The sequence below is a fragment of the Solanum dulcamara genome, chromosome 4, assembly GCF_947179165.1.
Source record: "Solanum dulcamara chromosome 4, daSolDulc1.2, whole genome shotgun sequence".
Taxonomy (NCBI): domain Eukaryota; kingdom Viridiplantae; phylum Streptophyta; class Magnoliopsida; order Solanales; family Solanaceae; genus Solanum; species Solanum dulcamara.
The window spans coordinates 6,491,786-6,506,878 of record NC_077240.1 but is presented as its reverse complement, the minus strand read 5'-3'; the positions used below and the strand labels follow the sequence as shown (position 1 = coordinate 6,506,878).

Genomic DNA, 15,093 nt, shown 5'->3' with positions numbered 1-15,093 from the left:
ATGTCATTAATATTTAATTAAAGCTTTTTTGTAAAAATAATAATAATTAAACGACTAACTTAACTTATCTGGATATTGAAGTTTGTCGAGGAATTACCTCAACAATTTCCCTAGCGTAATTACTTAGGGTGTGTTTGGTATGGAGTAAAATATTTTCCAGAAAATATTATTTAATTTTTCCTATGTTTGTTTGACCAAACATTTGGAAAGTATTTTTTCTAAGAAAGTAAGTTCATTAAAAATGAGGAAAATAATTTTTTTAATGAAAATAGAAAAAACAAGTTACATAGTGACATTCAAAATTTATTGTACCCTCCCCTCCCGCACCCCCTCCAACCCTCACCTCTTGACCATCCCACTCTCGTCATCCTCGAACCCCGCATTCCCCATTACTATTACTCGCTTTCATAATATTTTTTTAAATAATAGATAAATATTTTTAGGATTATATTTTCTTGCTTATTTACCAAACATTAGAAAATAAACAAGAGACCCAATTTTTTTTTGATAATAAGACATGATATTTATTTATATATTATGCATCAATACAACAAGGTTAGCCACGTTGCTCGTAGACAACCTAATGATATACATCTAGCGCTTAGAGTGTCTAACAAAAGAAGTTCCACTAATGTCTTGCTTGTAGTATTTCAAAAACAAACACTGTCCAATCTTCACAAAAACCATCCTTTAGCATTTTCCCCTTCTTTGCTAACAAGTCGGGCTGGCCTGTTTTACTTCTGATCTAGGGCCTCCCCATCTGGAGGAGTAGTTCCCTGCATTTAACAATAATGTTGAAGTGAGCTAAAGAACCAATGGTAATCATATTTACTACCTCAATATTTTCAAATCTATGACGTCGTGCTCTATAGCTAATTAAATGCCCTGCAACAGTGAGAAGATTTCTGCATCGATAGCCGATGTGGTATATACTTTGGAGGATTTCCCAGCTACACAGTTTCCCTGTCTGTCTCTAATTAGCAAGAGACCCATTTATATCTCAAAAAAAAAAAAAAAAAAATCGTGAAAAATATTTTCCTTCGCGATCTTTTTGGATGAAAAATAAAAAAACTAATAAAACCGAACCGGTTCACGAGTCAATTAGTTGAAGTAGTATACCGGCTCGATCATTCGCTGGTTCGAGTTTTTAAAGGTTTAAAGAGACAAAACAGTGAAGAAGCTAAAAGCCCTAAAAGATGGCGAGCGGCGTAGTGGAGAAGACGGAGGAAGAGCTCCGCAAAGAACTCTTTGAACTCAATCGACAACAACGAGAGGTCCGTTCTTTTATCTTTCTTTACGCTATACAAATTTCTAGGGTTCTCTAAAAATTTTTTGTAACTTCTATACTATTGGTTAACTAGATTACTGAGCGGCTTAAGGATCCAAGAGGTATTCGCCGCGGTGGATTCGCCGGAGGCAGTGGAGGAGGTCCTCGGAATTTTGTTGCCAATGGTGGCCGCCAACGCGGCGTTGTTAGACCTGTAAGTTCTCTTTGTATGATTTGAGAGGGAGTTTCTTGTAATTTACGTCCTTTTTGGTTATTAAGTTCTGTGTTTTGGTTGATTGGCTCATTAGGCGGAGAGGAATGACGCAGAGGATCAGCCAGCACCTAAAAGGCGGATTTCTTCTGCTGTTGTGAAGGTGAACACTGAAGATTCAATAATCCTCCCCTGAGAAATTCGCGTGTTTAGAACAAGAACTACTAATTTGCTTTAAAAAACCAGTTGGAATGAAATTGAGCGGAATAAATATGGAAAAAGTTTGTAGCCGAATCATAGTTTGAGCTGGATTAAGCCTATGTTGTTGTTGTCGTTCCAAATAGAGAAAAAAATCATTTTTTTTGTATATTGGTTTCTGAATTCAGATTGAAGAGGGGGAGATTGCTGAGGATGTATCTAGAGCTCCAACGGATGCTAATAAGGACGATTCAGTCGTGGGAGCAACTCCAAGGGAGGCACCTGCCAACCAGAATGAAAGAAAGCCATCCAATTGGCTCAGGAGAGATGGCTATCAAAGGCCATCCAAAATGGTAAACATGGATAGAAACCTTTTGGGGGGTCATATCTTCTTTTTATTTAGTCCTTATACTTTTCATTAAGATAATGGTGTATTTCTGCACCTTGGAGACATTGATATTCATTTGCTTTGAATAATGTGTGTAGGATTTTGATATACCTCCACCGGAGCCTGTGCCTAGAGTGCTGCCCAAAAATGAGGATCCTAAATTGGTTAGTAGGAATAAGAGAATGTTGGGACAGCTGTTGGGGACCTTGGAGGTGAGTACAGAGTTCTTTTCCATGGTTTAGATTTATGTATTTTGAACCTACAACTGGTTCGTAGGTGCCAATCTGGTTCCTTTAATAGTTGAACTGCTATAAATTCCATATCCTTGGGATATATTTGTGCTTAATTTCTTAGTTGAGGAACAAATCATCCATATAATATTGTCAAGGCAACATCAGAATAGTGTTCAATCACCTAGCCATAACAGTAGTATTGAAATTCTTTCCTCATGAAAGTCGTTGATAATTGCATAACCAAAGAAAGTGTTTCTTGCAGCACATACACAATAAATCTATTTTCGTCACTGAAAAAAGTTAGAGATGTGGTGTTATAACTTATAAATCTCCTGGATATAATCACTTTAGCATGAATTGACAGCTAAAGACTAACTGGAATAATTGTCGGGACAGTCACCAGAAATTCAAAGCTGAAGGGACTCATTACCCAAACTCTATTTATACAAAAGTAGAAGAAGGGGAGAAGTTCTTGCAAGATCAGTTCTTGGAAGGGATTCAATAATTAATACTAATTGAACTATGAAGTTATGAAAGTCTATACTTGGTGGAATCTGACGCATCTTAACCAAACCCTTCACATGGGCTCGACGCACATGTTTTGGAGAAATAGAAGAGAAGAAGACTTTTTTGAGACAGTAACAAAAAATTTAATGTTCATACGAGGGACTTGATATTCAAACTCTTATACTATGAAGAAGAAAAACTATAGAAAGAGGAGAATTATAAATTTGATGTCCAAATAAGGGACTCAAGTGCTTTCTAGTGCTTGGTAAACAATCTTAAAGATTTCTTTTCTGTTTAGTGTTACTCCTCATACGTGTCTAGGTCCTCTAGGAGAACATAACTTTTGGAATTAGTCAACAAACCATTTTTAAGCATCTTTTTGGACCCTCAGTAATTCAGTTGTACAATCGTTAATTCTGCACGATGACACTTTGCTCACCTACCTTTGCTCCGATTGTATGTGTGGAATGTTTTCAGAAATTCCGGAAAGAAGACATGAAGCTTTCAGGGACCGAGGCTTACATGCGGAGGTCAGATTCTTTGAAAAGGGTGAGCACTCAGATCTTACGTCGTTGTACTATGCTTAGATGTTTTTACTTCTAACATATAACTTCATTGAAAGATGTACTTCTTATTTCTATTTCTATTGTACTTCTTTATTTCTATTTTTATTTTGTATAATATTGACTTAAGATGAGCTTATCTTAAGGTTTAGTAGAGTATTGTGACATGCTCACTGAGGATTCATACAACCGACCCCAACTTGAGTTTGAGATTGAGATTGAGGTGTAGTACAGTATTTGCAACTTTATTGGAGGATAAAACATTATTGGGTAATGAAATTATATGAGTTTGAGTGTGGCCTAATGATTTGATGGGGGCTTGAGTTAATATTTGAATTTTGAACTTTAGTCAGGAAAATTTGAGTCAACATAGAAATGTACAAGGATTAACCTAAAGAAATCTGTTCTCACTTTTTTTAAATCAGTGGTTCTCACTTTTGTAATGGTTGAACGTTATAAGTCGAGGATTATCCTGATGAATTTGGTTTTAATTTTGTAATATTTTAATCTTTATGAATCCCAAGAGTCTTGAGACCACTAAATATATCTTAAGTAGGATACTATACCTGTTGAAGACATGTCATACTTAGGATACTTATGTGTGGATTCTAGTGTGTAATATCTTTTTCTTCGATCAGTAGTTTTTATCATCACTGTTTTGACTACATCTGCACTTGAGAATGAATTTATGAGTACATGCTTTGTCTTACAGTCCACACCAACTATTGTACAAGTGCATTTTTTTCTCATACAATCTACACCTACTATTCTCCCATTCCCCCCCCCCCCCCCCAAAAAAAAAAAAAAAAAAAAAAATTTAGAAAGAACTGAAGAAAGAAACAGTTCTTCTAATGATCATAAACCTTAGCCTAGAGAAGTATTTTTGACACCAAAATAATGGCAGGCTGAGCAAAGGGCCCGTGAAGAAAGCGAGAAATTAAGACAGCAAGAGCGGGAGCAGCTTGATGAAAAGCTGAAAAGAGATCTGGTGTGTCTCAGTTTAACATTTTCAGCAATTCTTGCAATGAACTTCTGTGGTAAATCCTAAGATAAGAAATATAACTCGACTCTTTTCTTTGTGTTAAAGACTCTTCGAGCACGTCTTGCTGCTAAAGCTGAGGAGAAGAGGTTGGAATTGCTGTTTCTTCGGTGGAGTGAGCACCACAAAAAACTAGCCAATTTTATAAGGTATGTAAGTGTTGGCTACATTGATGCAACCAGCAATGAAGCTTGTTCTACATGACCTGCCTGAGAAAGCACCTGTATGATGTGTATTCCATTTTTATTCAATGCCGTTAAGTTTTTGAGATCATTAAAACTTCATTAGAAATGTTTCGGGAGCAGCCTCCTCTTTTGTTCTGCTGTGCCTACGTCTGCAATATTTTGGATCTGTGATCAGTGATTTTTCGTGTTAATTCTTGGGTTTCCATTTTGCAGGTTATTTCTTATTTTGGTCCAAATGTCCATATTCACAATTTTATTGACGCGAAGATAAGTTTCTGTTCATGTAGAGAATGTTGAAGCTGCTAAATGACTGCAAAATCCCTCTTTGCAGCAGTGTAGGTTGATCACTTATCTGTCAACAGTTCATAACTTCTCTGTATATTTTTTGGCTGTGATATTTCCAGGACCAAAGCCGAGCCACCAATCTTTTATTCTTTTGCCAAACCATTGGAAGAAGATCCAACCTTAGTTGAGCAGAAAAAAGATCAGGTAAATATCAAGCTGCACGCATTCGATTGCATTATATATGACTGAAACATACTTCTAAATGGATAGAAAATTGATAATCCACAATGCATGAGTTGTACACAGAAAAATCACTTGTCGAGGTGGCAGAAAATTATGTTTATGTAACCCTGAAGCTTTGGTAGTTTGAGTTTCTCTGGGAATGCACATGTGTTTGTGGGTGGAAAGGGGGAGTTTCTCTGGGAATGGACATGTATTTGGTGGACATATGTGTTATGCTGACAGATTGTTAAACTTTTTTTTTCTTTTCAGATATTCCAAGAATGGAAAGCTGCAAGGAGAGAGGAATTGTCGCAATACCAGAAAAAAATTGCTGAACAAAATGTTGCAAAAGCTGAGGAGGAATGGAAAAATATTTTAGAAAGGAGAGCCAACAAAAATGTAGCAAACCTTCAAGAGACGATGGACAAAGAGCTAGAGACTCATAGGCTTGAGCGTGGACCCAAGACTCGAAAGATCCCCGGTGTCAGCAACAACGAAGATGAGGATGTTGAGGATATCAATGTTGCGGAGGATGATATGATGGATGATGTGCTTGAAGTGGATGAGAATAACCAGAGGAGTGATGAAAATGTGAAAGTTGAAGCAGGTAATGGTAGTCCACAGATTGATAACAATGATGAGCAGTAGATAGGGATCTTTCATCTCCAAAAAGGTTTTAGTCAGGATATGGCAAAAGCATCTTTGTGGATTGAATAGGCTTTTGTGAGAAATGGCATTTTGTGTTTGGTTTTGTTTGGCTTTTGTGGCAGTTATGTGTCATTCTGAGCTCGGTTATGAGGGTTACTCTTATTTATGTTAAACTTTTCAATTTTGTTGTATCAGCTCAATGTCTTATTCATAGTACCTATCGGTAAGAAAAAGAAAAGTGAGCTGCCTCTCTTAGACACCAATATTTGAATGTTTTATTTGTACTCTGTGAAGATCAATTGGCTAGAGTTGAAATTCAGCATGGAGTTGTTTGCTGGATTGGTGCTGTGCACTACTTGTCGACCTGCTAATTGTCGCTGAATAGATGTAATCCAGGAAAATCTATTGCAGAAGTTTTCTCAGACTTGAACTATATGCATAACAAAATCGCTTCAGTTGTGTAGCCACAACTTACTTTTACTGACATCATTATTCAAGGTAAGTTCTTGGCATGCATTGAATTTAATGCTACATCTTTCGTGGTGTTGTCACCCAAAGTTCAGAGGTCAGTTCGAAGCTTTAGTAGGCTGCACGTTTATATTTTGTTTTTGCTTCCTTTTTCTTGAACTTGGATATTATCTAAAAGGAAGATAGAACACAGGAGACAGGGAGCCTGTCTTTGTTAGTCCTTCCATGGAATAGCTTTCCATCTCCTCTATCGTCAACTTATTAATGAAGTGTTGCAACATTCAATCTCAAAATCGTTTTCCACTGGCACATCATTCCTCCGGAGTAATAGGGGAAACCATTTAGGCTGGTTCAATTATGCTTGTATCATGATTCAAACATCAGAGATTTCTACCCTCTTCTATATCACCTTAGGTTTGAATATATTTCCTGGTATCCTTTTCTTTGTTGCTACTTTTATTTTAAGTACGTGAGCAAAAATTCTTGACTTCGGTCACTTGGATATATCTCTATCATTTACCATGATCCGGCGAGAACTTAATAATTAAAATTAAAGTCACAGATTTATGGATGAGATCTTATCAGCAATAGTCTAATCATTAGCTTCACTCTTCTAAAGACCACACAGAAGGATACATACTGGCAGATCTTGTAAGGCATAGAATTAAACCATATTTTAGTAATAACAAAAAAAAAACATAAGATAAATGGAATTATCATTAGGAGGCTTAATGTCAGTGGTTTGCATCAGAGACAGGCAAACCAGCTTTATGCATATCTGCTATATTCCCGGCAGCTTCTGCAAGATCATTCTTCATCGTGGCAACTTTTGATGTAATATACTCTTTATATTTTGAAACTGAATCAACAACAGCAAAGAGTTCACGGGCACACAACTGTATTTCTTCCTCAGTTTGTGCAATTATTTCCTGCAATTTGGCCTTTGATGCCTTTGAAAGTAAAACATATCAGCCAATGAGAATCAAGATTATATATCTAAGACGAGACAACCACACAAGTTAACATTCGTCAGAGGACATTTAGAAGTCATGCATTACAATATAAATCTTGTCTAAATTGCAAATAGCCTTACCTTCAGAAAGTCCTCCGCCTCTCTTTCAACCTGATCCAACTTCCGCGTCTCTGCTTCAACTTCCTCAACTATCCTTCTGGCTTCTGTTGCACAGCTAGATGTGAAGTCCTGTCTTTCCTTCTTTACCAAGTCCAACTGAGCCTCCAACTGACATCAATCATAAAAGGTTTTGCAAATAGCCATGTTAGGCTGCCACAACTACAACGATTACAGAAACCTACTAAATTTCTAGCATTGTCTCTCAATCTGATAAGATCATGTGAAATAATTTATAAACCAACAAGGTAGACCTCAAAAGCACCGCAACACATCCCCAAAGGATTAATAAAAGATGTCTTTTAAGCTGATAGACCTTGTGCCATTCGAATTTGCGAATAATGGTAACATTACCTTACCTAATTTTCAAATTCAATTCTGAAAGACCAAAAATGTTAAGCAGGGCAGATACACATGCACGCAAGAAAAAAAAGAAACACAAATATTCCATGGCTAAAACAAAGCTGTTTGCTGATATAAATGATCAACTACTAATTCACTTCAGAAAGAGAAAACAAAAAACTCAGTTCATCGAAGCATGATAAGTCAATACCTTCTAGAATTTGGATTAAAAACAATTCTACAAGTATCATTTATTAACCAACACATTCATTTATGTATATTTTAAAACTGAAAAGTGGGATTTTTTTGTGCATTTTTGATATCCAAATAGTGCAGGTACCTCTGAGAGCACCTCCACTAGAAGATAGAATGCCACTTATTATATATAATTAGATTCACTACCAATAAATTGTTATTATTATACAAGATTAAAGTATGAGGGCGCGCGTCTGTGCGCGTGTGTGTGTGTGTGTGTGTGTGAGAGAGAGAGAGAGAGAGAGAGAGAGGAACACTGTCCATTTCTATAAGGGAATAGGATGCTGGCTAAACTTACATTATCAATGTGAGCCTGAAGAGCAGCCAGACGATTCCTCTTTGACTCTACTTTCGTAGCCTTCTCAACTGACTGCTGCTGGAGAGATATCAACTCTTCCATTTTCCCCATGGAACTCTTTTTCATCTCATCTTCTAAGGATGCAAGAGTGGGCTTTAATGTTTTTTTGTAATCTATACCTAATACCTCCGCTGGTGAGGACCCTTGGGGATTCAATTGATACTGAAATTCATTTCCTAGCTTTAACCTGAAATTTCAAATGACGTTATTTGTTGTCAGAGTCATCAAGGAAAATACGACGAGCAACAAGGAGAAGGAAAGTTCCACTGCAAACCAAAGAAACATACAAAAATATACTTGCTCCATTTCACTTTGACTCATCTAACTTCAAACATTCAATCTTAACCCTTCCAAATTATGATCTAGATCATTAAATTATAAAAATTTTGCTCCAACAGTTCAATCTGATAAGCTAATACTACTTTATAAGTTCGAATAAGATGTGACTCCTTTTCAACAGTTTGTCTACTTTTGCATTGAGAACTCTTTTTACAAAATTGATATTTAATCATCAACTCACAGTTTTTACTAACCAGTGTCATTTAAAATGGAATCGAGGAAGTACACCTTATGGAAAAGAAAAGAATTTTTCAAGCAGCAACAGGAATGCACAGTAATCTGAGAAATGATTATTGCATAGAGACACTCCCATTAAAAACTTTTTTACCGAGTGGCAGTGGGTATTTTGGTCCATGCTTTGGCCAAATTAAGAAAGTGTATCATGTTAGATAGAACAGATGATCCACCTGGACTTCCACAATTCAGATATGTTCACCCAGGAAAATGGAAAAGTTATACAAAGGTAATCTAAAAAGTTCAAGTGGCTATACAATAGAAACAAGGGTCTAAATCTCTCTAAATAGTGGGGATGAAGAATGAGATGTAAGCCTATCTAGAAGAAGAAATTCGTTTTATTTTCCTAGTTGCACCAAAGGAAGACATGTATGAAGCTAGAAAAAACAAAGAAACAACAAAAATAACATCAACAATTGCGGCATACTCCAACAATAAAATAAATAAGAAATAAAACATGAATATAGAATAAAAAATATTCTTCATGATGGGCTGTCGTATTGCTGTAAATATGAAACTCAATTCCAACATAGCACTTCCAGTCAGGCAAGATACATCTAATTCATGCAGAGACTACAACAATTAAGTGAAGGATGAATTGTACTTCAAGAAATAATAGTGTATCGACCCAGTGATAGAATTAAAAAACTGAGGCATGCTCCAGCCTTAGTTTCTAACAGGAGTGATCGGAAAAACTAATTTCGAGAATCTACAAGTAAAAGGTATAATGAGAAACTTAGCATTATTGCCTTGTGACTAGATGTTGTTCCTCATTCATATCTCAAGTGAAAGTTTAGTGGAACAGCATAACAATGGGCTAAATTGTGATTCTCATACATCACCGTAGCTAACAATTCACTACCCAGTAGAGAAAAAAGGCATGTTTCCAAAAGTTAGTGAATCAATTAAAACTCTGAGAAACACAGATAGAAAATCAGTTCACATAGAAAATTTTCAGCAAACTGCATTCCATTAATCTGTCACCTAAATTATCTGCCAAGAACCCATTATAGAAGCAATCTAACCGTATCATTTTGTAACGATCACTTCTACTTAAGTGAATGCTAATAGTAAACAATCAATTGAGGAAACCAATCAAATGCCCTTCCAACCTTATCTTAGTACTCATACTCTTATAGCTTTAGTCCAACTAAACTAGCACAGTAATGCAATAAATCCATGGCCAAAGAACAACAAACACTTAGATTACCAAAAATTTTAATCTCATTAGTAAATGAAAGTTAAGTTGATCTTATTTCAAACAACGATAAATAACAGAAGAGGGTATGACAACCTCCTGATAGATTGGTTGCACTCGATCATTAGCTCCTCAAGCTTCTTGTACATGTTCCCAATGGCAGAGTCGAGGTCCCAAGCTTTCTCCTCCCATTCAATCCTCTGGTTCTCGATATCCCCAATATCCCTTTCCAAAGCGTGCAACTCCCTCTTCATCCTATCTGCATCCCTGGAATTTATCCCTTGTTCCTCCACTCTCTTCTTCAACTCCTCATTCTCTGCACAAATGCTCTCTTTCTCTGCAACCTTAGTCTCTAACCCTTTCTCTTTCTCTTCCACCATCTTCTCCATTGTCACTATATGCCCTTCTAACTGTTCAATGATAGCATGAAACTTCTTAACATCTTCCTCCAACGTACTCTTCTCCTGCTCCAACGTCTCTCTTTCCGATGGTCCCGTCTTCATTGCTTCCAACTTTTGCTCTTGAGCCTTCACATTCTCCTCCAAAACATTCACATTCTCAACCAACCGCTCCTTATGTTGTTCCAACTCTTGCATAAATTGACGATCCAATTCATCTACTTGTTCATCTTTCCCCCTAAAGTAATGCAAATAACTCTCTATAGTATAGCTCAATTCCTTATTATCCGGAGCAAGTGGTTGAGCCGAACTCAACCGGTGATCATCAAATTTACACAGCTGAACAAGCCAGTGAATTGCTGCAAGTAGACTAGGCCAAGAATGAGGTGTCCCAGGGGCCCGTAATGCAGATTTGTTCAATTTCACAGGGCAATTTAGGGATTTCAGTAGGGTTTGGAGATTATCTTCGAGTTTATGCGACTCTACCGAGGAAAATCCAAAACGAGAGAGGATGAATTTTAGGGTTTCGGTGATATCTTTTGCAGAAGGGAGAGGGGGTTTGAGAGTAAAAGGGAGAGAGTGGGAGGAAAGGTAAGCATTAATTGTACGCATAGCAGAGAGTTGATAGGATCTGTCGGAGATGGGGATAGCCGAGGACCGAGTGTTTACGCCGGCAGATGAAGGCCGGCTACTGGCAAAGCTTGCGTCGGAATCACGGCCGCCGGTGGAGATAAATTGCCTTGGGTCGTTGATCGGAGTCGGCGGTGGATGTCGCCGATCCGGCACTGCAGAGTTAGTGCGACGGCGTCCGGCGCCTCTCATTGTCGGAAAATTGCCGCTGTTTGATCTCTGTGGCTAGTGAAAGGTTTTAGTGTTCCTCCTTTGAAATTGGAAAATGAGAAATGGCGGCATTTCAATAAGAATTTCATTTTTTATAGTTGCTCCTTAATTATCGTGTTTATCAATTTTAATCCTTAATAAGCAATTTTGATTTTAGTCAAATATTTGGCAAACTTGACAATCTATATATATACACACATAAATAATGTGATCACACCTCTCTATGGTCTGTATTTATTTTTATTTTTTTTTCTTCATTTAATTATTTATTTTACTTTTAATATCTTAAAAAGCCTTTACGCTTAATTACTCCACTTTACCTCTCATTATAATATATCTTAACTACTAATAACTCACACCTCTTCAATTTGTCCTCTTAATAATATTCATAACTCCTTTTTTAGTCTTCATAACCTTCAAAATTTATTTTGTAAGTTTATGACATCTTATGGCATTCGTCCACTTTATCTATATAAATTCACACTTTATATCAAGAAAATTCTCATTCAAAGTTATTTTTTCACTTCTCCATCACTATATAGCATATATAGGGTGAGGTAGACGGAATGGTAATCATCACATCGTATGGTTGCTTTCACGTTTAATAATCATGGTTGGCAAAACCGTAGAGAATTTATGGGCAAGAATGTTTCTTTGAATTTTTTAAATTATATTATTTTCATTTTAATATATGTGGCACTATTTAATTTTTAAGAGTCAATTTGACTAATCTTTGAAACTAAATTTAATATTTCAAGACCAACCAAATCATGGAGTAACAAACAATTTCGTATAAGCATATTCTTAATTTGTGTTTGTACGGATGAAGAAGAAAGTTGAGGAAGATAGAAAAATAGAGAAAATTGTGAATTTCAGAAGAAAATGATATAGAGTTGTACAATAAAATTATTGTTATTGTAGTAATTCTATCTCGTTAGTTTTTTCTTCCTCTTCTCTAGTTTTCATTTATGTACTCTATTGAAAAACTTAAAATATATCTTTTAAACTCTTTTAATTACACCACATTACTTTCTCTTTTTTTCTTAAAGTTTTATTTTGATATTTAGTTTGATTATATGGCTTTTTCATCAAAGAGTGGTAATGCTATAAATGAAAGTAAGGATTAAGTGGTTATTGCTTTCATGCATGAACTTTGAAGGAGTTTGAGAAAAAGCTACTGCAAAAGAAGAAGTTGAATATTTTATTTCAATCTCTTTAGAGTGTTCTTTGAATTATAACGAGGTTGATAATGATTATATATTGAAATACAAATTGATTTAAGAGGGTAATGAGGTTTTGATAGAGTGTTTTAATTGTCCACAAAACTGATTCAAAAGGAAATAACGGACTTGCGAATATTACTATTAGTTTTTAAGTTCAATGTCAATCTTTTGTTTTCAAACTTTTGTATTAAGCTACTCATAAAATATATTATTCATTTATGGATTCTTTCTAATTTACAAATATCAACCTCTTTAATTGCATCTTACAATAATTAATTGAGAAATGTAAGTGACCCTAACTCATATTAACAAACAAAAAACTAATTAGAAAGTTGTTCACATTTAACTTCTTTTTTTTTGTACAAGTTCATTTTTAATATTTGTCCAATAAAGAGAGATTGATAAAGATTATTTTTTTAATATTAATATTTTAATTTTTAATTACTGTATAAAACTTGAATAAGTACACTAGTTAACAAGTAAGAGAACAGAGAAAATATTAATGTTAGAATTCATGTACACACAACATTATAAAGGGATAACGTAATTATACAATATTTAATTTTTTTTGGTATACCTCAAATAAGCAAACAAGTCTAATATGTATTATCTTTAAAACATTTATAGTTATTATTGCAGACATTTGTTGTTAGTGAGAGATAAATATTTCATAAAATTAATATGTATAGTGAGTTGACACGAATATTATAAAAAAAAAATTAAAAGAAATGTGATGCAGTTTGAATTTTAATTAATGGTACTCCCTACTCAATTATGTTTTGTTGAAATAACTGAGACAATTTTTTATCTTTTATTCAAACAGAAAAAGGACAAAAAAGTATCTTTAAATTCCCAAATATTTAAAAATCATCATATAATAATCCAAAAATAGAAAAGGGCCTAAAATGCCCTCCAATTATTGAAAATAGTATAAAAATGTTCCTCATCCATCTACTGTACCTAAAATATCCTTGACATTCATCGAAAAATTACTTAATTAAATGTGTTTTAAAAAATATTTACCATTTTTAAACATATTTTTATTTTATTACCATTTTTAACGATTAGTAACAATACTTTAATTAAATAAGACATTATATACATTTTTTTATTTAAAAAAAAAGAAAAAGGGCGCTCATTATCTCTCTCTTTCTCTAAGGGTTTTTCTTCAGTTTTCTGCATTTCTCTTTCTCTTATTCCTTCGTCTTTTCTTCATTCTTCCCTTATTCCTTCATCTTTTTGTTTGTTTCAGACGGAACTCATAGGTTTTATATGCACAATTGTAATTGAAAGTCAGAAATCTCCTAGAAGAAGCCCATATATTTGAATTGTTGATTCAGCCAGCGGTGGTGAAGTGAATGTCGGTCCTACTTTTAGTTTGGAAATTTATGCAAATCAATCTCCAGAAGAAGCTGATGGTGAGGTTAATCAAAATTTTCAAGCATTGCATGTAAAGAAAAAGGGCGGTAGAAGTAAGAAAAAAATCAGTGAGTTGAGTTCTAAATCTAAATCGAAAAGCAAACGAGTTGTTGACAGTGATGATGATTTTGAGGATTTACCTCCTCAATTTCAGTCAAAGAAAGTGAGACCTACAGTTGCTCAAGAGAAGAATTCAAAAGGTCAAAATTGATTATGCAAAAATACGGTTCTGCCGGAGAGTCTATATCTGGTATGTCATTCTACCAACACATTATCTAACTGATAGCATTTTCAATCTGTTGAAGAAAAAATTTGTGTATTTGATACTTTTATTATAGTCTAAATTTATTTGCTCAAGTTTATTATATCAGTGGTTGTTGGGAGTTTTGCCAGGGATTTGGTGTTGGCATTTTATTCTGTTAAACAAGGTTCGAGTTTTGATTACTCTGTTTTCAGAGGGAATTGTGTACAAGTATTTGCGAGTACTGTTGTTACTGTTTATCTCGACAAAACAATGAATATCAACACCTATAATGAAATCTTTTCTGGTTTGACAAATTCTAATAATGAAGCGGAAATGAGAGAAATGTTGGTGGCAATATGTAATGATGCAACAGAAATATTTGTCAAAACTTCTTATCAAATTTTGACAAGTAGAGAGATGGATGATAAAGTGTTTACTACTGGTTTAACTCTACCAAGTAGTAAGAGGTATATTCTTGATTTGAGTAGGAGAGTTATTTTTGAGTGTGTTAGATCTTTTGTGTTGCAATTTATTTATTTATTTAAATTAATAAATTAAACTTTGAACTAAAATGTGTTACATATACATTAAATTTGAATTAGAAGAGAATTAGAGATGAATGAAATATGTAGTTAATTGAAAAAAGTCTTTAGTGATCTGTACACCACAAAATGAATTAAACTTTGAACTATATGTATTACACACACATTAAAGTTGAATTAGAAGAGAATTAGAGACGAATGAAACTTGTCGCTAATGAAAAAAGTCTTCAGTGAGCTGTACACCACAAAAATGAATGAAACTTTAATCTAAAATGTGTATTACACGCACATTAAAGTTAAATTAGAAGAGATTAAGAGACGGTGTTCTTTAAAGAACAAAAGTGATTTTTTTGTGTAT

General features: G+C 34.7%; 2 protein-coding genes across 2 annotated transcripts; one reads left to right on the top strand and one right to left on the bottom strand.

The window, feature by feature from the left end:
• The first annotated feature begins 1,062 nt into the window (after nucleotides 1-1,062).
• Nucleotides 1,063-6,179, top strand: LOC129885811 (uncharacterized). Its single transcript, XM_055960245.1, has 10 exons — nucleotides 1,063-1,274; nucleotides 1,362-1,481; nucleotides 1,576-1,641; nucleotides 1,865-2,029; nucleotides 2,163-2,276; nucleotides 3,282-3,353; nucleotides 4,272-4,355; nucleotides 4,455-4,555; nucleotides 4,996-5,080; nucleotides 5,369-6,179. The coding sequence occupies exons 1-10, from the start codon at nucleotides 1,197-1,199 to the stop codon at nucleotides 5,744-5,746; spliced, it is 1,263 nt and encodes a 420-aa protein (XP_055816220.1). The 5' UTR covers nucleotides 1,063-1,196; the 3' UTR covers nucleotides 5,747-6,179.
• Nucleotides 6,180-6,792: 613 nt separating this feature from the next.
• LOC129885810 (kinetochore protein NDC80 homolog) lies at nucleotides 6,793-11,403 on the bottom strand. The gene is made up of 4 exons (XM_055960244.1): nucleotides 10,166-11,403; nucleotides 8,239-8,485; nucleotides 7,308-7,454; nucleotides 6,793-7,164 (listed from the first exon to the last, which is right to left on the bottom strand). Exons 1-4 carry the CDS (start codon nucleotides 11,287-11,289, stop codon nucleotides 6,949-6,951), a joined length of 1,734 nt encoding a protein of 577 aa, XP_055816219.1. The 5' UTR covers nucleotides 11,290-11,403; the 3' UTR covers nucleotides 6,793-6,948.
• Between the last annotated feature and the right edge of the window lie 3,690 nt (nucleotides 11,404-15,093).